Genomic DNA, 26,901 nt, shown 5'->3' with positions numbered 1-26,901 from the left:
GTGTTGTTTTAAATAAATGGACGGAGAAATTTAGCTTCGTTCTGGCTGCAGCCAATTCAAAACCAGTGTGCATCATATGCTCCGAAACCGTCGCAACATTGCGAAGCGCCACTGCGAAACAAAGCACCGCCCTTTTGTGCACAGTTATCCGCTGACGTTTGAGGTGAGCGCATGCAAAAACATCGAACTTTGAGTGCAGTACAACAGATGTTTACATTTTCGTTTACATCCCAGCGGCATGCAAACGAATATTCAGTAAAAGTATCATGGATTTTGGGGAAACATAAAAAAAACGTTCAAGTGATGAGGAAGTTGTGAAGGAGTGCTTAAATGTGGTTGCACAAACATTATTTAAAGGAAAACACTAAACCCAGATGCGTGAAATAATCTACCAAATCCCAATGGCCCCGATTCCGTTCCAACCCAGATTTAAGTCACTGGCAGGGCAGTCACAAACTCATTTTTCTCATTAAGAGAAGTTAAAAAAATATTCAAAAGAAAAAGTGGTGTCAAAGCTCATTTTGAATTAGTTTTTCATGAGGACAGCCATTTTTATTGATTGTGTACTGAACATGTTGACCTGGTTTACTTGGATAATTAGGCTTTCCGTTTTTTTTAGGCTGATAACTCTCTGATTTAAAAAAAAAAAGGTAAAAGATGTTAACTCAATGCTTAGCACTTGATATATTTCTGCAGGAGATATTTTACTGTTTTTTTCTGGAAGTGGCACCCTTAAATTCCTGGAGCCACATTTTCTTGAATGTGAAATAAACGCCTTATATTTGTTTGACTGGCAAAGGTGTTTAATGGGAATATTGCTAAATATTTAGGATATAAGTGCGCTCTGTTGAAAATGACTAAATATTGAAACTATATAAAAATGTGAACATAGGCTAGACATTAAGGGAAGTTGGACTTTGGTTCGGACCTTTTAGTTGGAAGCAATTTTCGTTGTGGACCTCTGTGACTTTTAATTGAATACCTCTGCTCTAAAGCATCAAGCCTATATGACATCATAAAAAAACAAAGCATAAAAGGACCATAGCAACTGAACAGCAACTGATACATTAATATGACACAAAACCTTTTCTCATATAGATTATTTCTTTGTCGATGCCAAATATATATTGTTGTTGTTTCGGATTATGCACCTCTGTCCTTAGCTGTTCAGTTCTCTCCTGCTCGTCATTTTGCCTCTTATTGGCGTTTTAATACATCACTTTTGTCTGATGACAAATTTCATAAATTTATTTCCGATGCAATTGATGACTTTATTGCAAATAACGACTCTGACTCTGAACCCATCTTTAGAGCGTTAATGTGGGAGTCCTTGAAGGCGTATTTACGTGGTCAAATAATATCCTACTCAACACATTTGAATAAAATGAGGCTGTCAAATATCCAAGAACTTTCAATGGAAATAAAATCTCTCGACCAACAGTTGGCTGCCACCCCCTCTGCTGTCCTTTCAAAAAATTGCATAGTTCTACAGACTGAGCTGTATTTTGTTACAACCAATGAGGCTGGGCACTTGCTGCTCTATAACCGTTCTAGGTATTACGAACATGGAGACAAGTCCGGGAGGTTACTATCCCACCAATTATTCCGCCAAGCAGCTTCACGTCTGATTTGTCGCATTGGTGACACAGTAATTATTTAAGTTTTTTCTTCTTTTCAGGAGTCGTTATACAAGTCGGAATTTCCATTGGATAAAACTGATACGCACACATTTTTTGGTGGACTTCATTTCCCTACCGTGAATTTTGAACATAACACTTTTCTGAATTCCGATCTGCCTATTCAAGAATTAAATTTGGAGTTACAAGATATGCGAACCAACTCGTCTCCCAGCCCAGATGGGTTTTCAGTTGGATTCTACAAAGCATTTAGTGATAAACTTATTCCTTTGCTCCACACTGTTTATGTTGAATCTCTGCTGCTTGGGTCTCTCCCTTCCACATTAAGACAGGCTTGTGTTTAGGAGTGTGACTACATCTCGATATGGTGATGCATCACGATATTTTGTCTTCCGATCGATTATCGATACGCCTCTATGCCACATATCAATATTTCAAAAGAATATAAAGATTTCTATAAACACTCCATTGTTCATTGAGCCATTACTTGGCGGTCCACTAGGGGCGTGCCTCAGAGGAGCGGCGGGGAAGCGGGCTGAAGTGGCCAGGCGAAGAAGACAATATAACTGTCTTGACCCGTTTGCTCTTGCCATGCCTCACGTGTCTTTGTTTATGTTTTCCCAGCTGACTTGGGGGCGTTTCTCCAGCGCTCTTCCCCGGGCATGCCGCCACGCCTGGAGAGGCGCGCCCACCAGCCACGCACCTGATCCCGATCATGTCATGATTGCCTCCTCTTCTTAAACCCTCCGCGCTGACGGTTCAGCGTCGGATTATTCTCCTGCTCACGTCCATGAACCCAGCGATTATTCTTGCCATTGTTTTGTGCTCCACGTGTTTTTCGACCTCTTGCCCGTTTATCGACTCCGTCTCTAGCCTTAGCCCTTATTGGCCGTGTTTGCATCCCGATTGGCATTCCTTACCCTTCCGCGGTAAGCGATTTACGTTCGTTCTTGTTTTCTTGCCTTTTGCAAGCGTTTTCTGTTCATCGCGTTTTTTCCCTGGTGTGAGTTGTCCACCAGCACTTTCGGTTTTGTCATCGGCACTTCGTTATTGTTTCTTTGTACCCTTTGATATTTGCTGGAATAATAAATTCCTTGTAACCCTCTCTGGCCTGTCCTTGTCTGCTCTTAACGAGTCCACCTCGGCAATCTCGGCTTGCCCCCCTCACAGAATAATCCGACCATGGACTCTGCAGACTCGGAGAGGCTATTTAGAGCTGTGGCCAGCCAAGGACAGATGGTGGGACAGCAGTCGACGGAGCTCGCCGAGCTTCGCAGCGCCGTCGGCCAGCTATCCCACCACCTGGCACAACTGGACGCGCACCTTGGTAGTCTCCAGCCCGGCGCCGTTCCGGGTACCGTCCCGCTGGTCACTACAACCGGCCCCTCCCCACCTGTACCTCTCGTGCGGGAGCCAAATTTGCCACACCCCGCCCGCTACGGGGGCGAGCCTGGCCAATGCGGCCAGTTCATTCATCAATGCCGCTTAATCCTAGATCAGCAGCCACTTACCTACGCTCACGACAGTTCCAGGGTGGCGTTTGTGATGAGCCTTTTGACTGGTCCAGCTAGCGCGTGGGCCATGGCCGTGAGCAATGCCCGACCGGACCTCCGGTCGTCGTTCCCGGCGTTCTTGGCGGAGTTCGAGCGCGTTTTTCACCACCCGACTCAGGGGAAGGAGGCGGGGGGTGAATTGCTCGACTGCACCCAAGGCGACCGTTCTGTGGCCGATTACTCGATCGCCTTCCGCATTCGCGCCGCCGAGAGCGGTTTCAATGACTGCGCTCTACGAACATTGTTCCGCCGTGGACTCAGCTCGGCACTCAAGGACGAGCTCGCTGTCCGCGAGGATGCGGCGTCCCTGGAGGAGCTCATCGGGTTGGCCATTCGCCTCGACAACCGGCTGCGCGAGAGGCACCGGGAGAAGGGGGCGGAGCAGTCGCGCCGCGAGCCGGAGCGACAGCTGGTGCCAGCTCCCCGCTTCGTCGACGAACCCATGCAGCTGGGCGGTGGTCGGCTCGACAGGTCTGAACGACAGCGGAGATTCCAGACCGGTGCCTGTTTCTACTGCGGCTCACCGGGCCACCGGCTCTCATCCTGCCCTACACGCCCGCCGAACCGGCCGCTACCTGACCGGCCCCACGAACACTGTAAGTCCTCTACCGACCATCCCGACCACCCGGAGCCCCGCGAGGAGGTTCCGGAACCCGAGAATCCGGACTCCAGAGACTATCAGACCCCAAAGAGACTTGAGGTGGACGGCGAGATAGTAGGGGTGGGGGGTAGTTTACGAATTCGGGCTTTGGTGGATTCAGGGGCCGATGACTGCTTTATCAATCCCGGGATGATCGAAAAATTAGGCTGCGAGGTTCGGGAGCTCGAGAAGTCTGAGCGGGTTTGCGACTTAGACGGGCGGCTTCTGGCCGACGTAAGACTTGTTACGCAGCCCCTTACGTCTTTCTTTGTTATGCCCTCGCGTGCAGCTCCGATCGTTCTCGGGCTCCCCTGGTTAAAATTCCACCAACCGGCGATTAACTGGGGTAGGCTGTCCATAGAGAATTGGAGTCCTCACTGTTACGCGCATTGCCTGCGCTCGGCCGAGGGGGGGGCAAGTCCTCGGGTCGCCCCACCCGAGAAGATTTGCCTTGACGGTGTCCCGCCGATATACCATGATCTCTGCGCCGTATTTAGTAAGGACAGGGCCCAGTCCTTGCCGCCCCACCGTCCTTACGACTGCGCGATCGAGCTCGTTCCGGGCTCCCCATTACCGGCCGCCTGCCTGTATAAGATCTCCCAGCCGGAGCAGGAGGCCATGAAGAAGTATATTTCCGAGTCCCTCGCGGCGGGGTTGATTAGGCCGTCCAAGTCCCCGGTAGGATCGGGTTTTTTCTTTGTACCAAAGAAGGATAAGACATTACGTCCGTGCGTGGACTATAACGGGCTGGGTTCCGGCGCCGCGCGAGTGGCTGCCTGTTTACAGCAGCGTGGCTCACTATTGAGCCTTTTTCGTGTGTTTTTTCCCTTTACCCTTTTTTATTTGATTTTTACCTCACCTCAGCAATGGACATCCAACTTGCGGTGGTTTTACTACTGTTGGGGGCTGTTTTTTGCGCGATCGTGTCCGGAGACGAAACTCGGAGCTACGGATCGATCGTGTACACAAGAGATCAGCTGTTAGCACTTCGTGCTAACCCCGCGTGGGCTCCCGGAGCGAGACCCGATATTCCCCGCGAGCTGAGGAGGAAGAGACGGGGATGTCGTGCGGGGGCTAAACGCCAGGCAAGGAGGAGACGATATCACCCCGTCCTCCCGTCCGTTATTATGGGGAATGTTCGATCCCTCCCCAACAAAATGGACGAGCTAACAGCGCTAACCCGGCACGAGAGGATTGTCCGGGAGGCTAGCTTGCTGGTGTTCACGGAGTCGTGGCTAACAGAGCTAACGCCGGACGCCGTCGTGGAATTGGACGGCTTCCAAATACTACGCGCGGACAGGACACTGGAGAGCGGTAAGAGAAAAGGGGGAGGGCTGGCTGTGTTTGTTAATGATAGATGGTGTAACCCTGGGCATATAACTGTTAAGGATCAACTTTGCAGTCGGGACATTGAGATGATAGCTGTTAGCATGCGTCCGGTCTATTTACCGCGAGAGTTCAGTCATGTGATCGCGGTGGCGGCGTATGTGCCACCCTCTGCTAACGGTGAGACAGCCTGTGATGTACTGAATGCAGCTGTGAGCAGGCTACAAACACAGCACCCAAATGCCTTGTTCCTTATCTCTGGTGACTTCAATCATGCTTCTCCTTCCTCCTCTCTGCCTTCATTCACACAATATGTAACATGCCAAACAAGAGACAATAAAATATTGGACCTCTTCTATGCCAACACCAAGGAGGCGTACACGTCACTGCCCCTCCCCCCGCTGGGCAAAGCTGACCACAACTTGGTTGCTCTCCTGCCTGTGTACAAACCTCTCGTCCGCAGGCAGCCAGCTGTGACACGCACAGTTCAGCGATGGTCCGGAGAAGCCGAGGAGGCCTTGAAGGACTGTTTCAACACAACTGTGTGGGAGGTATTCAGCGAAGCTCACGGTGAGGACATTAATGGTCTAACAGACACAGTTACAGACTATATTAACTTCTGCATGGAGAACACCATTCCCACCAGGACTGTAAGATGTTTCTCCAACAACAAACCCTGGATCACACCGGACATTAAAGCTCTCCTGAAGGAGAAAAAGAGGGCTTTTGTTTCAGGCGACAAGGACGAGCTGAAGAGAGTGCAGCGTCAGCTGAGAAGGAGGATCCGAGAGGGGAAAAAGTCCTACAGGATGCGGATGGAAGAACAACTGCAGCGGAACAATGCCAGGGATGTCTGGAGGGGCCTGAAGACCATCTCAGGCCACGGACAAGCAGGTAAGACCCAGAAGGGGGGGGGCTTCAGTGGGCAAATGAGTTGAACCTATTTTTCAATAGGTTTGATCAAATGTCTGACCCCGCTCAGGCTTCCCTGATGCAGCCCCCACCCACCCCTCCTGCCACTGCGAACAAGACCCTCTCTCCCCCTCTCTCGCCCCTCTCTCTCTCCACAGGCCCCAGTTCCCAGCCTCATCAGACAACCACCACTTCCTCCTGCTCAGCCTTGTTCCTCACAACATCTCAGGTGAAGAACCAGCTGAGGAAGATGAAGGCGAGGAAGGCGGCAGGCCCAGATGGGATCAGCTCCCAGCTCCTCAAATCCTGCGCAGACCAGCTGTGTGGAATCGTCCAGCACATGTTCAACCTGAGCTTGAAGCTGGGCAGAGTCCCCCAGCTGTGGAAAACATCCTGCCTGGTTCCGGTTCCAAAGACACCCCATCCGAAGGAGCTCAACAACTTCAGACCAGTGGCGCTGACGTCTCATCTGATGAAGACCCTGGAGAGACTGGTCCTCGTCCATCTGCGCCCCCTGGTCAGCTCCTCAATGGACCCACTCCAGTTTGCATACCAGCCTGGCATCAGTGTGGATGATGCCATCATCTACCTGCTCCACACTTCACTCTTCCACCTGGAGAAGGCGGGGGGCACGGTGAGGATCATGTTCTTTGATTTCTCAAGTGCTTTCAACACCATCCAGCCCGCCTTATTGGGAGACAAGCTGGAGCAGGCGGGAGTGGCCCACCACCTCATCACATGGATTCACAACTACCTCACAAACCGGCCACAGTACGTGAGAACACAGGACTGTGTGTCTGACGCGCTCCTCTGCAGCACGGGAGCGCCGCAGGGAACTGTGCTGACTCCCTTCCTGTTCACCCTCTACACCTCGGACTACAAATACAATTCCACAACCTGTCACCTGCAGAAGTTCTCTGATGACTCTGCGATTGTCGGCCTCATCACTGATGATGACGATCGGGAGTACAGAGGGGTTACGCAGGGGTTCGTGGACTGGTGTCAGCAGAACCGCCTCCAAATCAACGCTGGGAAATCCAAAGAGCTGGTGGTGGATTTCGGCACTCTCCACCTGCACCAGTGAATATCCAGGGAACAGACGTTGAGAGGGTCTCAACTTACAAGTACCTGGGTGTTCATCTGAACAATAAACTGGACTGGAGCGACAACACAGACGCTCTCTATAGGAAGGGTCAGAGCAGACTCTTCCTACTCAGGCGGCTGAGGTCCTTTGGCGTTCGGGGAACACTCCTCAGGAACTTCTATGACTCGGTGGTTTCATCAGTCATCTTCTATGGAGTGGTCTCCTGGGCAGGAGGCATCTCGGGCCGAGACAAAAAGAGACTGGACAAACTGGTGAGGAGGGCCAGCTCTGTCCTGGGCTGCTCCCTGGACTCTGTGGACTCAGTGGGGGGCAGGAGGATGACAGCAAAACTGTCATCAATGCTGGACAAACCAGCCCACCCATTCAATGACACTCTGAGAACACTTTACCGCTCCTTCAGTGACAGACTTTTACACCCTCGCTGTACCAAAGAGAGATTTCGCCGCTCCTTCCTGCCGACTGCTGTCAGACTTTTTAACAAGAACATTGGGTCAGGCCTACAAACAGGAGGGCATTAGTGCAATTGTGCAGTCCTAGGATGCAATATACACTACTACTGTACTTTCAGCCAAGGGTGTACTTAAACATCGACCAATGATGTATTTTGTTTACCATTACAGTATTCTTATTACAATACTTCTATTACTGTAGTATTTCTACCACTGCAGGATGTTCACTATTACAGTACTTTTATCATTGCAGTACTTTTATAATTACGGTATTTCCTATCATTGCGGTACTTTTACTATTACAATACTTCATCATTGCAGTATTTTTCCATCGTTGCAGTACTTCTACCATTATAGTACTTTTATCATTGCAGTATATTTTATCATTGCAGTACTTTTACCATTACAGTACTTTTATCAGTGTAATATCTTTATCATTGCAGTATTTTCAATCATTCAGTAGTTTTTATCATTACAGTGTTTCCCCCTCTGTATAATGGACAGGCATTCGGAGTGTTTCCTTACACTTAGATACGTTTATACTGTGTATATTTGCATGCTTTTTATGAATGTCTGCTGCTAATGTTACACATTAACGGCTACATTACGCCGCCGACTCTGTGTGATCTATATCTTTGCTGCTGTAACACTTCAAATTTCCCCATTGTGGGACTAATAAAGGACATCTTTATCTTTATCTTTATCTTTATCTTTGAACGCGATCACAGTTAAGAATTGTTACCCGCTTCCGTTACTCGACTCCGCCTTCGCTCCCCTGCAAACGGCTGCAGTTTTTTCGAAACTCGACCTGCGGTCCGCATACCACCTGGTAAGAATCCGGGAGGGAGACGAGTGGAAGACCGCTTTCAAGACTCCCCTCGGCCACTTCGAATACCTGGTCATGCCATTCGGACTGACCAACGCACCCGCAGTGTTTCAGAGCATTATTAATGACGTGCTGCGCGACATGCTCAACATCTGCTGCTTTGTGTATCTTGACGATATTTTAATTTTCTCACGGTCGATAGAGGAGCACCACCGACACGTCCGGGCTATACTGCAACGCCTATTAGAGAATCGACTCTACGTCAAGGCTGAGAAATGCGAATTTCACACGAGCTCGGTTCAGTTTTTGGGGTTCGTCGTAGAGAAGGGACAAATCAAGGCCGATCCGGCCAAGACGCGCGCCGTGTTAGAGTGGCCAACGCCTTCTACCCGTAAGCAGCTACAGCGCTTTCTAGGATTCGCCAATTTTTACCGGCGCTTCATCAAGGATTATAGCCGCCGCGCATTGCCCCTTACTCGCCTCACGTCCGTCAAGACCCGTTTCGCGTGGGGTCCAGAGGCAGAAGCGGCCTTTGGCGATCTCAAGCGCGCGTTCATAAGTCCGCCCGTGTTGTGCCATCCTGACCCCGAATTGTCTTTTTTCGTAGAGGTCGACGCATCCGATTCAGGAGTGGGGGCGGTGCTGTCCCAGCTGTCTCCAGTCGACCAGAAGCTCCACCCTTGCGCCTTCTTCTCCCGCCGCCTCACCCCGGCCGAGGCCAACTACAATGTGGGAAACCGGGAACTGTTGGCAGTCGTCCTCGCCCTACAGGAATGGAGACACTGGCTGGAGGGCGCCCGCAAGCCGTTCACCGTGTACACCGACCACAAGAACCTGGCCTACATCCGAACCCTCAAGAGACTCAACCCCAGACAATCCCGATGGGCCTTGTTCCTCAGTCGATTCGAGTACACGCTGACCTTCCGACCGGGGGCCAGGAACACTAAGCCCGATGCCCTGTCACGGATTCATGACCCGGTCGAGGAGGAGCCGGGCCCCGACAACGTGGTCCCCGACCACCGCCTGGTAGGGGCCGTTCGGTGGGAGGTCGAGCAGCGGGTCCATGAAGCCCAGGACGAGGCTGGCGCCCCATCCGGCTGTCCCGAGGGCCGGTTATATGTGCCGGTCCGGTTGCGCCCTGAGGTGCTCAAGTGGGGGCACTCCTCCCGAGTGGCGTGTCATCCCGGCGTTCGCCGCACCCTCGGTCTCGTTGCCCAACGCTTCTGGTGGCCGGAGATGACTAAGGATGTCACCGACCTCGTCAAGGCCTGCCCGTCCTGCGCTTCGAGTAAGGCCTCGCACCAACCGCCAGCGGGACTATTACACCCCTTGCCGATACCGCCACGACCCTGGTCTCACATAGCCCTGGACTTCATCACGGGCCTGCCCGTCTCAAGGGGCAAGTCGGTCATACTCACCATCGTCGACCGCTTCTCCAAGTCCGCTCACTTCATCGCCTTGCCTAAGCTTCCGTCAGCACTTGAGACTGCAAATCTTCTCGTCCTTCATGTTTTCAGGCTCCACGGACTGCCGACCAATGTGGTGTCCGACCGAGGGCCGCAATTCGTATCACGGGTCTGGAAGCGCTTCTGCCGGTCCCTGGGGGCCACGTCGAGTCTGTCATCGGGCTACCACCCGCATGTCCAATGGCCAGTTAGAAAGGGCGAACCAGGACCTGGAGGCCGTCCTACGGTCCGGCCACTTGGGCTGACCACCTTCCTTGGGCGGAGTACGCGCACAACACCTTGGTGTCCTCGGCCACCGGTCAGTCCCCTTTCATGACTGCTTATGGCTACCAGCCGCCGCTGTTTCCATCGCAGGAGGGGCTGGTTGAGGTTCCGTCCGTCCAGCTGCACCTGAAGCGGGCGCATCGCGTTTGGCGGGAGGCCAGGTCGGCCTTGTCCCGCACATCCGAACGCAACCGACGGATCGCGACCGGCGCCGACGCCCGGCCCCCACGTACCAACCCGGGGACAAGGTATGGTTGTCCACCCGCGATCTTAATCTGGCGGGAACCTCCCGCAAGCTGGGTCCACGCTTCGTGGGTCCTCTGGAGGTGGACTCCATCGTTAACCCTGTGGCCGTCAAGCTCAAGCTTCCGCCCACCATGAAGGTCCATCCCGTTTTCCACGTGTCCTTGCTCAAGCCGGCCTCGTTGTCACCTCTGGCCCCTCCAACCACCCCACCTCCGCCACCACAGATCGTCGAGGGCGGTCCGGTGTACACGGTGCTGGCGATCTTGGACTCCAGGCGCAGGGGCAGGGGCTTCCAGTATCTGGTCGACTGGGAGGGCTACGGACCGGAGGAGCGCCAGTGGATCCCCCGCTCCTAGATCCTTTGTACCGATCTCATCCGGGATTTCCACGCCGCACACCCGGGCAAGCCGGGTGGTCCGCCAGGAGGCGTCCATTAAAGGGGCGGGTACTGTCATGACCCGTTTGCTCTTGCCATGCCTCACGTGTCTTTGTTTATGTTTTCCCAGCTGACTTGGGGGCGTTTCTCCAGCGCTCATGCCGCCACGCCTGGAGAGGCGCGCCCACCAGCCACGCACCTGATCCCGATCATGTCATGATTGCCTCCTCTTCTTAAACCCTCCGCGCTGACGGTTCAGCGTCGGATTATTCTCCTGCTCACGTCCATGAACCCAGCGATTATTCTTGCCAATGTTTTGTGCTCCACGTGTTTTTCGACCTCTTGCCCGTTTATCGACTCCGTCTCTAGCCTTAGCCCTTATTGGCCGTGTTTGCATCCCGATTGGCATTCCTTACCCTCCCGCGGTAAGCGATTTACGTTTGTTCTTGTTTTCTTGCCTTTTGCAAGCGTTTTCTGTTCATCGCGTTTTTTCCCTGGTGTGAGTTGTCCACCAGCACTTTCGGTTTTGTCATCGGCACTTCGTTATTGTTTCTTTGTACCCTTTGATATTTGCCGGAATAATAAATTCCTTGTAACCCTCTCTGGCCTGTCCTTGTCTGCTCTTAACGAGTCCACCTCGGCAATCTCGGCTCTGCCGGGATTGCCCCCCTCACAATAACAACTGTTATGTTCCGGGTCAAATTGTCCCATTTTAAAGTTTCAACTTCTAGGAAAAATACTTAAACATATTTTTTCAACATGACACTTCTTCTGCTTGCCTAATTTAGTGTAATCAACATATAAAAGGAAAATGGTTCATCTCACATATTTGTAACCACCCCCTACATGTTTATATTACATAAATTCTGTTTGGGTCAATTTGACCCAGCAGCCAAACTGTTGGCAAAAGGGAGTCAGAAATGTCAGACTATTTCTTTCTTTGCAACTCCGAGACATATTTCACCCCAATCAAGTGTGAGAAGTCGAAGGAGCTGGACAAAACACATTTGAGGCTCTTCATCCTGGCTGGGGTCTATAAATCGAAGGATGCATCAACAGCCAGTCTGTGGGATGCAAACACAGGCATGGCTATAATCCAGGCCACAATGTCTCTGGAGACCTTTTTCTCCAGAGAAATACGATTTGATGATTGAGAGATAAGGGCTGGTAGACGGAAGGGAGAAAAGCCGGCAGCTATTAGGACAGTGTGGCACAAATGGGTAGAGCAACTTCTACTATTCTATAACCCAAGCCCTAATATCACAAATGATGAAAGGCTTGTGTAATTCGGAGGTTGCTGCCCATTTCAGGAATACATGCTTTCAAAACCAGCTAAATATGGGATAAAAATATGGGCAGCATGTGATGCAAACACCAGCTATGCATTGAACATGCAGGTTTACACTGGAAAGCCGGCTGGGGGAGCACCAGAGATAAATCAGGGCATAACGGCCGTGGTCGACATGGCATATGGTCTCAGGTGTCACAACATAACCTGTGACAATTTTTTGACTCACTACAATATGGTTCAGGAGCTTCTAAAGAGAAAGCTCACAATGCTTGGAACTGTCTGAAAAAAGAGCGCTGAACTCCTTGCTGATCTGCTAGTAATCTAGAACAGGGTCCCTCAATCTTTCAGGTTTGCTTCACAAACACTCCAGCCTGTCTTATGGCCCCAAAAAGGGAAGAAATGTTGTGCTCATGGGCACTCAGCACAAAAATGCTGAAATCAGCCCAAGCGTTGACCAGAAAACAAGGGGTGGGGGGGCATGGGGGTGTCATTGAAAATTTGGACAAAGTAAAGGGGTCCTACAGCACCAAGCAAATGACTGTAGGCTGGCCATTGGTCATCTTCTATAACATGATTGATGTATCGGCCTAAACATATTTTTTTGTATGAAAATAAGTGAATTATCCAAATTGAACCAATACCTGTAAGAGGTAACGAACACCATTGCACTAAATATTGATAGAATAGTTAGTAGTGGAGTTAGTTTATTAATATTAACAATGCTTGTTAAGATTCTTTGGGTTTTGGGACAGCTTTTGGCAAATTAAACATGCACCTGGTCAAATTGACCCGGGAACATCATTGTTGTTCCTGAGAAATGAACATAACAGGAGGGTTTAAAAAACAAAAAGTTAAATGATGCGCCGGCATCACACAAGTCAAGCCACTTGCAGCAACACCACCCAGCGCTTGTTGCAAGCCAAAAAGCCGCCCTTGTCAGCTTGCCTCCCGGCCAGACCAGCGTGGGTTCTCTACTGCAAGCAAAACTCTCTTTTAATTCTGCCAGAGCAACGTCTATCACGCACAGCATCTCTGTGGATATTTTCAAGGGTCTCCGCCCGTATAGCACAGTTGAGAATTATGGTTTTCGCTACATGATGCGCACTCTAGAGTTATGCTCCAAAAAAAATACCCAGTTGAAAACATTTCACTGAGAAAACAATTCCAGCTTCATACGAAGAGACCAGGGATCAAGTAATGAAGACACTCGAGACCTCAGAACGAGTGGGTCTTTTTGTCATCATCACCGCGCATTTCATCAGAATCAGAATGTGCTTTATTGTCATTGTACTCAGTGTACAACGAGATTGGAGAGCTCCCCTCTTCAGTGCAATATAAAAAATAATTTTATTCAATATATCGATTAAATTAATTAATGATTAAATAAAATAAGTATGAAATTAAATAAATAAATCAGTGATTGGAAACTCAAATTATACGTGCTCCATACCCGTGAAATGCATGAAACCCACACAGGTGCGTACATCCCAGTAGTACTTAAGAGAGCAGTGGACAGGTGGTAGATTGACACGATTGTGACAGATAATGCTTCTAATATGACTTTCTGGACAATATTAATATTGACTTTGTTGGATTTAATATTTCTTATTTTATTTATTTTTTTACTTTTATTTTTTTCCTATAAATGTGCAGGTAGAGCTTTTGCAGTAGATTTGCACTTTACAGCAATGTTACTAAGAAATAGTCACCGTTTATAAACAGAACAGAATGGGTATGTTACTGACATGTTGCCCTAAAATAGTGTTAAAGACACTGAAAAATTGTTGCAATAATAAAGTGTCTTTGTGAAAAAGACGTATTTGTTTGCAAAAATTTGAACTTTAATTTGTGTTTCAGTGATGGTACAAAATAAAATGTTTTCATTGAAAAATAGTTTTTCTCTTGAATAGTTGTATCGTACATTATCGCGGATTGATTTCTTGACCAATATATCGATAATCACTGTATCACCACAGCGTGAGATAATCATTATCGTTTACTTAGTATCGTGGATCATATCATATTGTTAGGTACCCAGAGGTTCCCACCCCTACTTCTATTAGTGTTCTCTTAAAACAGGGCAGCGATCCAGACCTATGTACATCGTACAGGCCTATTTCTTTGACAAATGTGGACACAAAGATTCCCAGAAAGGTCTTGGGGTGTCGACTCGAAAGTGTCATTCCAACTATTGTTTCTGAGGAACAGATTGGTTTTATACGAGGACGTCAGCTTTATTATAATGTTCGTACTTTATTAAATATTATTTATTCAAAGGATTTTACGGCAGTGCCTGAAGTACTTACTTCCGTCGACGCTGAGAAGGCGTTCGACCAGGTGGAATGGCCGTATATGTTTGCTGTCCTACGTAAATTCAATTTTGGTGAGACCTTTATATCGTGGATACACCTTCTTTATACCTTCCCTTGGGCCAGTATAATTACTAACAATATTTATTCCAGATATTTTCCATTGAACAGAGATCGTAGACAGGGGTGCCGCTTGTCACCGCTACTGTTTGCACTCGTAATAGAGCCGCTGTCAATTTACCGTATTTTCGCAGTCATAAGGCGCACTTAAAAGTCCCAAATCTTCCCCTAAACTAACACAGCGCCTTGTAAGGCGACTGCACTCATCATATGGACAAAGTATCACTCGCGACCATCAACCCTTTTACTCATTGGGCTGTTCGGAGTGCATGTTAGCACACCCTGCTGGACAAAGTGTGAGTCATCTATGCTTCAAAGTGACCATGACTATACATTATTTGACTATGGTGTTTGGGTGATGGTGTGGGAGAAAGCTGGACAAAAGGGCAGCTGTCCACAATGTTGTAGTCTGTCTTATCATTTATGTTATTGCAAGCAAGAAACGTCCCAGGTTTAGACAACAGACAAAAAGCCCAAAGCATAACAGCACATCTCTCTAAACAGCCATGCAAATCTCTCTAAACAGCCATGTGATTTGGCTGAGTCTGAGTGGCTCCCAGAAGGCATTGCTCTAATGGCTCCCAAGAAGCCATTGCTATATCATTTTGTGTTATTTTTATTTCTTTTTGGTATATTGATGGCATGAGAGATACATGTTTTGTGTTAATCTTATTTCTTTGTTTCATTGTTTGCTTGTATGCTGAGTTTTTATTTATTTATTTTATTTTTTTAAACCGTGACTCTAAGGAGTGTGGTGACCAGTGAAGTCCCTCCCCTGACGTAGTCTTATAGACTATTGCCATGATACCTATTATTGGTTAGAGTCATTGTTAATGATAGCGATTGTCAATGGTATCATGGCAACTGTCTTTGAAATGTGGCGATTGCTTATGGTATTGAGGCAAAGTGAATTGCCATGGGCTGAGTCAGCGCGAGCAGCCGAGCTATTGCTGTGCTAAAAGCAGCTGAGCTAGCGCCTTGTAAGGCGGCGCGCCCAGTGTGTGCTTCAAAGACAGAAATAGCACCCACAACAGGTGTTGCGCCCAAGGGCAGCGCGTCCTATGACTGCGAAAATACGGTACTTGAGGTCCTCTTCCATTTTTAAAGGTATTACCAGGAAACGTTCCAAAATTAATTTATATTTGACTGATTCATTTATAGCAGACAATTTCGTTTTCGGTTAATTTTTAACCTGACATGTTTCGGCGAGTCTTTCACCTCCTTCAGAGTGCGAATGTGTGGGTGACACTCTGAAGAAGGCGAAAGATTCGTCGAAACATGTCAGGTAAAAAATTAACCAAAATTGTCTGCTATAAATGAATCAGTCAAATATAAATAATAAGAAGAAGACAAAATGAACTTAATACAAAAAAAAGTTCAAAAATTAAATTATCGTTATATGCTGACAACCCATTGCTCTATTTTTCAGACTCGGTTAAAACATTCCCTGATAATATTTCATTCTTCCGTTGGTTTGGATTATTCTCTGGATATAAAGTCAACATCTCTAAGAGTGTATGCTATCCAGTAAATGATTAAACTTTCCCAAAATGAAATACCGTTTAATTTGAGCCCTTCGGGATTTAAATAGCTTGGGGTCAAAATTGTCAGGTCTTTTTCTTCGCGATGCAAGCGTTTCTCCTCTTTTGACAGAGATAAAGGCTCCCACTCACTTTGATTGGGAGAAAGAAATGCTGTTAAAATGTCTATCTTACCAAGGTTTTTGTTCTTTTTTCAATGTCTGCCAGTATTTTTGCCAAAAGGTTTTTTTTAAGACACTTGACTCAACTGTTTTTCATTTTCTGTGAAATGGAAAAAGACCCAGAGCTGGGTTAAAATTATTTAAAAATTGTAAATTTTATGGTGGTCTCTCTCTCCCAAATTTCCAATTTTATTACTGGGCTGCGAACATAGCTAAACTCGTATTTAGCTACGTCTATGACGCCTGCAGTGACTTGGGGTCGGTTGGAGGCACAGTCATGCCCCCGAGTTTCTCTTTTTGCTTTGTTGACGGGCCCTTGTATCGCAAACCCCTTACCAACAACCCTGTGGTTATGGCAACTCTATGTTAGGGTTATTTCCCAGCAATCGCTGGGAAATAAGAAGAGGACTCCAGAATCGCAGACGCAGGGAGATATAATTTAACTAGATGTTTATTATTACAATAATTAGGACACTTCAATCTATGATCAATATGCGCTAACAACTAGCAACCGAAAACGCTGGTGGACAAACTCACACCAGGAAAATCAAACGGGCGGCGGAACACAAAACACTTGCGAAAGGCAAGGAACGGGAAAACTTAAAGTGCTTACCAATAAGGGGTAAGAGAATAAACCAATTGAACGACGATAACAGAAACGGGCGAAGCAATAGTGTAAATAACGGAACACAAAACGTCAACTGTAAACTGCAGGGCGGGAAGACAATTCAATCGATAGCATGGGAACATGGACATGAGCGAGGCCGGCAATATTCCGACGCCGAGTGGTTCGTGTCGTCAGTTCTTGTAGTCCAGTAATCACGGGGCTGACGAGAGTCAGGTGCGCGGCCGGAGGGCGCGTCTCTCCCGAACGACGCCCAGAGTCGAGGAAGCGCGTTGACGACGGTAACGCCCACTCAGCTGAGAAAACAATAACAGAGCATGGTGTGACAGCGCGGATCATGACACTCTAAAGATAGGCTTTCAATTTAGGATGCAGTTTGATTTTACGGCTCCAACGGCACTCAAGCCACTGCTGAGGAATCCAGTGTTTAAACCTGCATTTATTGACCCTGCTTTTGTTGTATGGCAGGAGAAGGGAACTTAATTGTTTCAAGGATCTTTATAGGGATGGCGCCTTTTGTTCTTTCACTGACCTGGTTGCTGAATTCGACCTACCATACTCCCATCTATTCCGTTACTTTCAGGTGAGAAACTGTGCTATGTTTTTGTTCCCCGACCACCCGGAAATACCACCTGAGCAACCTTGGGGTGAATTTTTGCAATTCGACTCGTCACAAAAGTCTTTGATTTCCAAAATTTATAATTCTATTTATTCTTTTTATGTATCTGTGCACCTTACTAAGAAGGGAGCATGGGAGCGTGAACTGGATGTAGTCTTTGAGGATCACTGGTGGTACTCTGTATTGAGGGCTATTCATACTCCTATCTGTGCTCGCTTGACCTAGATTCAGTTCAAAGTTGCGTTTAGATGTCATGATTCGAAGAGCAGACTTGCACAGTTCTTTCCTAATGTGACAGATGTCTGCGATAAATGTCCCTGTGATCTTGCACATGTTTTTTTCCTGACAAACCTTTAGCAAATTTATTTTGACAGTATCTAAGGTTCTTTCCAGGTCTGTAACCATGTCACCACACATTGGAATTTTTTGTCTCCCGGAAGATTATTCTCAATGTTCACTTAGGGAATTGGAAGTTGTCGCTTTCACTTCGGTCATTGTCAAAACGTCATCTAAACTGGAAATCTACGAATGTACATATACACACACACACACACACACGCCCACCCCCACACGCACACACACCCCCCACACGCCCACACACGCACACACACACATGTTCATTGGATGAATGATGTTATGTCCTATTTGAAAATAAAAAAAAATACTCAAGAGAGGATACTCTGACCAAGTTTTTACAGTGGCAATCTTTTATGGACTTTTTTACAATATTATAAAAGATACATTTTTTTAATTTCACTTTCTTTAGTTACCTCACTTTGTTACTGTCGTGGAAAATATAAAACCTGTGTAAACCATTGTTGGAATTTTCTAATTGTGAACATTTTGCTCTTGTTATACACGAATAAAAAAAAAAAACTAAGAAAGAAAAAAAAAGCTGTTGCAACGCTTGAATTGATTTAGACCAGAGGTATTCAATTAAAAGTCACACAGGTCCACGACTAAAATTTCTTCCAATTAAAAGGTCCGAACCAAAGTCCAACTTCCCTAAATGTTTAGCCTATGTTCACATTTTTATATAGTTTCAATATGAAGTCATTTTCAACAGAGCGCACTTATATACAAAATATTTAGCAATGTTCCCATTAAACACCTTCGCCAGTCAAACAAATAGAAGACGTTTATTTCCCATTCAAGAAAATGTGGCTCCAGGAACTTAAGCGGACCACTTCCAGAAAAAACAGTAAAATATCTCCTGCAGAAATATATCAAGTGCTAAGCATTGAGTTAACATCTTTTACCTTTTTTTTCTTAAATCAAAGAGTTATCAGCCTAAAAAAAACGGAAGGCCTAATAATCCAAGTAAAACAGGTCAACATATTCAGTACACAATCAATAAAAATGGCTGTCCTCATCAAAATGATTCTTGACACCACCTTTTCTCTTGAATATTTTTTTAACCTCCCTGAATGAGAAAAATTAGTTTGTGACTGCCCTGCCGGTGACTTAAATCTGGGTTGGAACGGAGTCAGGGCCGTTGGGATTTGGTAGATTATTTGACACATCTGGGTTTTGTGTTTTCCTTTAAATAATTTGTGGAACCGCATTTAAGCACTCCTTCACAACTTCCCCATCACTGAATGTTTTGTTATGTTTCCCCAAAATCCATGATACTTTTAGTGAACATTCGTTTGCATGCCGCTGGGCTGTAAACGAAAATGTAAAAATCTGTTATACTGCACTCGAAGTTCGTGGTTTTTGCGTGCGCTCACCTCAAACTTCAGCGGATCACTTTGCACAAAAGGGCCGTGCTTTGTTTCGTAGTGGCGCTTCGCAATGTTGCGACGGTTTCGGAGCATATGATGCACACTGGTTTTGAATCGGCTGCAGCCAGAACGAAACTAAATTTCTCCATCCATTCATTAAAAACAATACGCATCGACCTTGCTAACTTCTTAGCAAGGCATACGGTCAGCAGCACTCTCTTCCGGTCTGCTGCGCAATTGGCAGTGGATCGGAAACAAAAGATTTGATTGGCTCAAATCAGTGACGCCTTTTCCGTTTATTAACTAGAATTGCAGCGTCAACGTTTGCGAATGCGCCCTGAAAAAAATTCATCATAGATTGGCCATGGGTCCGGTCCGAACCAACTGTCGGTCTGGATCCATGCCTGTTCCTCCCTCTTCATCTTGTCGTAATATCTTCGAAGACCCTACCATTTTACTTCCTCAGGTTTTTGTTGATTCTGATTTTGATGATGATCACAATTTTGTTAAATTCCTTTGTGATTCAGAGTTTGACACTTATCTTGACTTTCCATGTCTTGTTTCTTTCCCCAGTCAGTTTTTTCTTTTGATTCCTTTAATTCCACCCCCTGAATCCTGCCTGTCGGGTCTAATCACCTAAACATTCTCTGAACATAAGCAAATGAATAAAATGAAGACAAGAGTTAATAATTTTCTCTCACGAGGCGAACGAACAGTGTGTTCAGTTACAATTCCCTATCCGCCCTGAAACCCACTCTGCCGCACCCTCTCTTTTTATTGGGGAATCCCGAGCTAAACAATGTTTTTGCCCTAAAGATAAAGGGTGAGAATAATGTAATCATGGCAGTTGTGAATGTAAACACATGAATATGGCAGTTGTAGACCGATAGGAGCAGCCAGTGTGACTTTTGTTGTCCCAGCACGAAAGTCCATTGTTTCAGAGGTGTCACGGGCACACCTCCTTTGTTGCAGTTTTGATCCAATCCTCCCGCATTCATCTCCTGAGGGTCTTCTCCTCACCATGGTCCAAATATTGAATTTGTGGGGTGAGACGTTTTTTATTGAAGTGTGCAACAATCAGCAACATACAGCAGCGCAAAAGACGGAAGTAAACAAAGAGTCTTCTTCGTTATACATGAAGTCACAGCATTAAGTAACAGCACCACCCATTGACAAATTGCCGTACTAAAACACTCCCACTTAATTTTACAATGGTATCTCGAAGTTTTAAACAATATTACTGAGCTGTGCTCCCTTTTTTAAAACGTCAAGAAAAGCAAATCAAAAGCACATTTCTTCTTTTACACTGAACTTCAGGAACTCTTTTTTTCACATTTCTTCAGGAACTCTTTTTACATGTTTTAACCAATTCAACTCAGACACCAACTAATATATTTAAACTGGAAATAGTCCAATTTCCCTCCTAAGATTTTCAAATCTTTGTTTAGTAAGGGGCCTGCTCAATATATCTGCTTTCATGTCATTTGTTAGACAATATTTTATCTCAATTTTTCCATTCTGTACACATTCACGGATGTAGTGGTACCGAATGTCAATGTGTTTAGTTCTGGAGTGGTCCACAGGATTCTTTGCAATTGCGATTGCTCCTTGGTTGTCTTCCAAGATTCTTATGGACATATCCTTCATCCCAAGATCACTCAGTAATCGTCTCAACCAAACACCTTCTTGTGCAGCTTGACTCAGTGCGACACAGCTTCAGCTGTTGAAAGTGCTACTGTCGCCTGTTTCTTGCTAAGCCAGCTCACGGCTCCTCCACTTAGTAGGAATATGTTACCTGTTGTTGAGCGGCGGTCATCTTGATCACCAGCCCAATCAGCATCGGAGAATCCAATCAAAGCATCTGTATTTGACTGCTCATACTTGAGAGAAAGGTTTGCTGTCCCTTTTCAAGTATCGGAATATCCTCTTCACAGCAGTCAGATGTGCAACGTCTGGATTTGCATTGAACTTAGACATAGTACTCACTGCATGAGCTATGTCTGGTCGTGTGGCCATTGCAGCATACAGTAGACTTCCTACCATTGACTGATAGATTTGTTGATTTACTGGCTTACTGACACCATCGCTTTTCCTTAATTTGACATTGGCACCAGCAGGAGTTGCCACTGGGTTTGCATTGTCCATTCCATATTTCTTGAGTATAGCCACAATATTATTTATATTATATTATATATTATATAATAATATATCAAATAACGCTTCTGACTAAGAAAGACACAGTTCTTATCTTTGTCTTGAACCACAGAGATCCCCATTATGTAGGACAACTCACCCATGTCTTTCATCTTGTAGCGCTCACCGAGGGTCGTTTTCAGCAGGTTCATGTTTTCATTTGACAGTGTTATCAGAATGAGATCATCCACATACACAGCAAATATCTCAAGCTCTTCTCTTGATCTAACAAACACACATGAGTCAGCTATACTTTGTTTAAATCCTATTTCCGTCATGAACTCGGTGAAGGCTTTGCTCCAGCAACGAGGTGGCTGCTTCAGTCCATAAATTGATTTTTTTAACTTACATACCAAGTGTTCTTGCCCAGGTTTGATGTATCCCTCTGGTTGCTCCATGTAGATTTCTTCTTCTAGGTGTCCATTGAGGAATGCAGTTACAACGTCCATCTGGTGTACATTGTTTTGGATAGCAAAGGACAGTAACGTACGAACTGAGTTGACTCGTACCACTGGTGAAAAGGTTTCATAATAGTCAGTACCAAACAACCGTGAGTAGCCTTTGGCGACAAGTCGACACTTGTATCGCTCCAGTTGTGCATCACTACGATAGTTGACTTTGAAAACCCATCTTGATCCGACTGCCTTTCTGTCCTTTGGTAAATCCACCAGGTCCCGTTTCATTTTCCAACAGTGACTCATATTCCAAATCAGATGCCTCATGCCATTCCTTTGCATTCTGACTCATCATTGCTTCTTTCATCGTGACTGGTTCCGTCACACAGCAGATTTTGGCATGATGATCAACAGCAGCTGTATCAGCAAACTCATCATATCCATCTTTGGAGCTTGTTTTTTTTTTCGGTCACTTGTTCTAACAGGTTTATCAACAATGACCTCTTGTATTTCACTCTCATCTCCTTCCATGCTGATTTTAATCTCTGAGCAGGTTACTTCCACTTGTTGTTTCCAGTCAAAGTTGGATTCGTTGAAGATGACATCACGACGAATTAGAATCCTTTTTCGTTCTTCATCATACATACGGTAGCCCTTTGCATTGTTTGCAGATCCCACGAAACAAAGTTTTACAGCCTTTTTGTCCAGTCTGTGTCTATCTTCGTCAGGAATATGTGCATAACCAATACAGCCAAAAACCCTTCTGTGTCGCATGTAAGGTTTTTTCCCATACCATCTGTTGTCGGGTGTTTCTTGCTTCAAGACAGATGTGGGCTCTGAATGTAAGCTGCCGTGGCTACAGCCTCTGCCCAGTACATGTTTGGTAACTTTGCATGAGATAGCATGCTTCTAGCAGCTTCAACTAGTGTCCTATTTTTTCTTTCTGCAACACCGTTTTGCTGCGGTGAGTGAGGAATAGTCATTTCATGATGGATGCCTTGATCCTTCAAATATTCTTGAAACTCCCTTGATGTGTACTTACCACAATTGTCAGTTCTCAGTCTTGTGATATTTTGTCCACATTCATTCGAGAATGTTTTCTCAAATTCTTTAAATTTAAAGAACTTCATTCTTCTGTTTCATGAAGTATACCTTGCAGCATCTCGAGTAGTCGTCTATGAATGTCACAAAATATTTTGCTCCACCAATAGATTGAGTCTGCATGGGACCGCAGACATCACTATGAATGAGCTGCATTCTGCGTTTGGACCGTATTCCTCCAATCGACTTGTATGGCCGTTTGGACAGTTTGCCTTCCACACATCCTTCACAGAATGGAATCTCTGTTTCTGCAGAAAAGTCCACCCCTTTTATAATATAATAATATTGCCTTTATTAGTCCCACAATGGGGAAATTCGAGATTCGAACCCAGGCCTCCTTGGGAGACTGGGTCCTGAACGCGGCGCCTTAGACCACTCGGCCATCCTGGCCTACTAGATCCTTCGGTTCCTTCAGCTTGGTGGTGTGTCCCAGGCACTGGTGCCACAGACTATAGCTGCAAGTGATGCACCATGACAGGTGAGTGAATTTTCTTCAACATCAAGCTGATAAAGTCCATCAGCTCTTTGAGTCTATTCCAAGGAGAGTTCCATTTTTTCCACGTATGTAGCAGTGAAATTTCTTAAACTGTACTGTATTTCCCTTTTTGGTAGCAGCTCCCACTGAGAAAATATTTCCAAATAGCTTAGGAACATACAGAACATCATACATTGGAATCCGTTTTGAATCTCTTTGTTTGAAAGTTATTTCCAAACCGACATTTCCTATTCCAAGGACATCAACCACCCTGCCGTCACCTAGTTTTACATTCTGTGCCTTTAAGAACTGGTGGTATTCTTGAAGTATATCTTTATCACATGTCATGTGCTTTGATGCTCCTGAATCAATCAACCATTCACCTTGTTGCGATTTGTCAGTTGAATGTACTTCTTTCGTGACAAAAGCACCTTCTGTCACATCTTCTGCATCTGCATCAATATCGTCAAAGACAATACCCACCCGAACTCACACCTGTTCGACCTGATGCCCTCTGGCAGGCGCTACAGGTGCATCAAATCAAGGACTAATAGACTGAGAAACAGTTTCTTTCCAAGAGCCATCTCCATTCTAAACTCTCACACACACACACACACACACGACCACCCTTACCTTGCAGAACAGCAACGTGATGTGTTTTTATATATCCTATCGTATTATTTTCCATTGCACTAACTATTCTCTTATTTATCTAATTTATATATTTATCTGAATTATTGTTGTATTGCATTGGAGAGGGGAGCTCTCTAATCTCGTTGCACACTTGAGTACAATGATAATAAAGGGATTTCTGATTCTAATTCTGATTCTGATTCACACATCATGCTTTTAGCCTTGTGAGTTTTCTGCTTAGCTTTGCGTTTACAGCTTGGACAATCACGCTTGATATGACCTTCTTTCCCGCATTTGTAACACCTCCACTGGATTTGTCCTTCTGCTCCCACTGCATTGGAGCTATTCCGCACAGTTGCCTGAAATTGTGTGGACATGGCTGATGCACCACCTGTTACAGCACTAGCATTAACTCGCTTTTGCCCCTCATTTATCAATGCATGCTGAACAAACTGCAGTGTCAGATTGTCAATCTTTGTTTCTAGTGCAGTGACAATTGTGGCATAACTTGGTGGCAAGCTTCCCAAAAGTGTTACAATTTGGTCTTCCTCTTCAATTACAGCTCCTATTGCTGATAGCTGATCAGTAAGCTCCTTCATTCGTGTTAAATGCTGAGTCAAACGTTCTCCTTCCTTCATTTCACATCGGAAATATGTTTTCTTCAAAAACAGTTTATTTGCCAAGGTATCTCTCTCAAAATGGCCTTTCAGCGTAGTCCAAACTTCTTTGGGAGTCTGACAACTTGTTATAAAATACAACTGGGTATTGAATATTCAGCACTATCATGGAGAACGCCTTCTCACTCCGTTTAGTGAATTCAGCCTGTTCGTGGGCGTTAGCATCGGCGGCTAGCGTGTCCGTCTCTGTTATAATGCCCCACAGTCCTTTAGCCTTTAGCAAGTGCTCCATCTGAAATTTCCACGAGCCCAAATTCTCCGGTCCGCTCAGCTTGTCAATAAACAGCTTCTCATCCATCGTGAAATCCCACAGTACTGTTTATCTCTTACAAAAAATCCGTGTAAGCAGCCTTTTTAGCGCCATTCTGGGCCCATAACCTAGTGAATTTGTGGCGTGAGCCGTTTTTTATTGAAGTGCGCAACAATCAGCAAAATACAGCAGCGCAAAAGGCGGAAGTAAACAAAAAGTCTTCTTTGATATACATTGAAGTCACAGCATTAAGTAACAACACCACCCATTGACAAATTACCGTACTACAACACCAAACATATGTCACACTGTGGAACAATTCCTTTGCAATACTAATAGAGTAAAATATGGGATAACGTATATATCAGGCATCACCAAATGGCGGACCGCGGTCCGGATCTGGACCGACAGATGGTTCGGACCGGACCCATGACCAATCTGATGAATTTTTTTCGGTGCGCATTCGCAAACGTTGACGCTGCAATTCTAGTTTATATGGAAAAGGCGTCACTGATTTGAGCCAATCAAATCTTTTGTTTCTGATCCACTGCCAATTGCGCAGCAGACCGGAAGAGAGTGCTGCTGACAGTATGCCTTTCTAAAAAGTTAGCAAGGTCAATGCGTATTGTTTTAAATGAATGGACGGAGATATTTAGTTTCGTTCTGGCTGCAGCTGATCCAAAACCAGTGTGCATCATATGCTCCGAAACTGTCGCAACATTGCGAAGCGCCACAACGAAACAAAGCACCGCACTTTTGTGCAGTTATCCGCTGAAGTTTGGGGTGAGCGCACGCAAAAACATCAAACTTCGAGTGCAGTATAACAGATTTTTACATTTTTGTTTACAGCCCACCGGCATGCAAACAAATGTTCACTAAAAGTATCATGGATTTTGGGGAAACATAACAAAACATTCAGTGATGGGGAAGTTGTGAAGGAGTGCTTAAATGCAGTTGCACAAACATTATTTAAAGGAAAACACAAAGCCCAGATGTGTGAAATAATCTACCAAATCCCAATGGCCCTGACTCCATTCCAACCCAGATTTAAATCACTGGCAGGACAGTCACAAACTCATTTTTCTCATTCAGGGAAGATTAAAAAAATATTCCAGAGAAAAGGTGGTGTCAAAGCTCATTTTGATGAGGGCAGACATTTTTATTGATTGTGCACTGAACATGTTGACCTGTTTTAATTGGATTATTAGGCCTTCCGGTTTTTTTTAGGCTGATAATTCTTTGATTTAAGAAAAACAAGGTAAAAGATGTTAACTCAATGCTTAGCACTTGATATATTTCTGCAGGAGATATTTTACTGTTTTTTCTGCAAGTGGCCCCCTTGAGTTCCTGGAGCCACATTTTCTTGAATGGGAAATAAATGCCTTATATTTGTTTGACTGGCGAAGGTGTTTAATGGAAACATTGCTAAATATTTAGTATTTAAGTGCGTACCCAGATTTCACTCCCCAAGTCACGATTTTCCCAGCCCCTTCGGTTCACTGCCTTGTCCTGTTCCACCCATGTGTTGTAGTTTACGTTCACAAGTATTTGTAGTCTTGGTCCCGCGTGTCTCTCGTTTTGCTGAACCCCTGACAAGGCTCAAGGCTCTGAGCCAGCTCCTCTGCAGCTGCAGTCCCCCATGCCAGCTCCCATGCAGCTGCAGCCCCTAGTGCCGGCTCCTTGCCGTCTCAAGTCCCTGTTCCGGCGGAGCACTTCATGCGGCCTTCTCAAGTCAGTGTTCCCGCTCCTCAGCAGTTCCAGCCTTCTCAAGTCTCTGATCAGCTGTCTCCGCTGCAGCTGCGACCGTCTTCCGTCCCTAATCTGGCGGCACACGTCATATGGCCTTATCAAGTCCCTGTTTCCACTCTTCGGCAGCTGCGGCCTTCTCAAGTCCATGGTCTGGCGGCTCCTTAGGCAGCTGCTGCTCCTCTGCCTCCCTGGTGTTCCAGTTTTCACTGTGTACGTCATGATCTTAGTAAAGTCTAAG

The 26,901-nt window shown here is 45.9% G+C and overlaps 1 protein-coding gene across 1 annotated transcript; it reads left to right on the top strand.

The window, feature by feature from the left end:
- The first annotated feature begins 4,957 nt into the window (after window positions 1-4,957).
- Window positions 4,958-7,165, top strand: LOC148331440 (uncharacterized). The gene is made up of 2 exons (XM_088305235.1): window positions 4,958-6,050; window positions 6,227-7,165. The coding sequence occupies exons 1-2, from the start codon at window positions 4,958-4,960 to the stop codon at window positions 7,150-7,152; spliced, it is 2,019 nt and encodes a 672-aa protein (XP_088161361.1). The 3' UTR covers window positions 7,153-7,165.
- Window positions 7,166-26,901: the final 19,736 nt, after the last annotated feature.

This window comes from Idiotropiscis lumnitzeri, chromosome 9, assembly GCF_059441095.1.
Source record: "Idiotropiscis lumnitzeri isolate Australia: NSW breed Sydney's pygmy pipehorse chromosome 9, RoL_Ilum_1.0, whole genome shotgun sequence".
NCBI classification, from domain to species: domain Eukaryota; kingdom Metazoa; phylum Chordata; class Actinopteri; order Syngnathiformes; family Syngnathidae; genus Idiotropiscis; species Idiotropiscis lumnitzeri.
The sequence above is the reverse complement of the archived record's forward strand: the minus strand, read 5'-3'. Positions and strand labels throughout refer to the sequence as shown.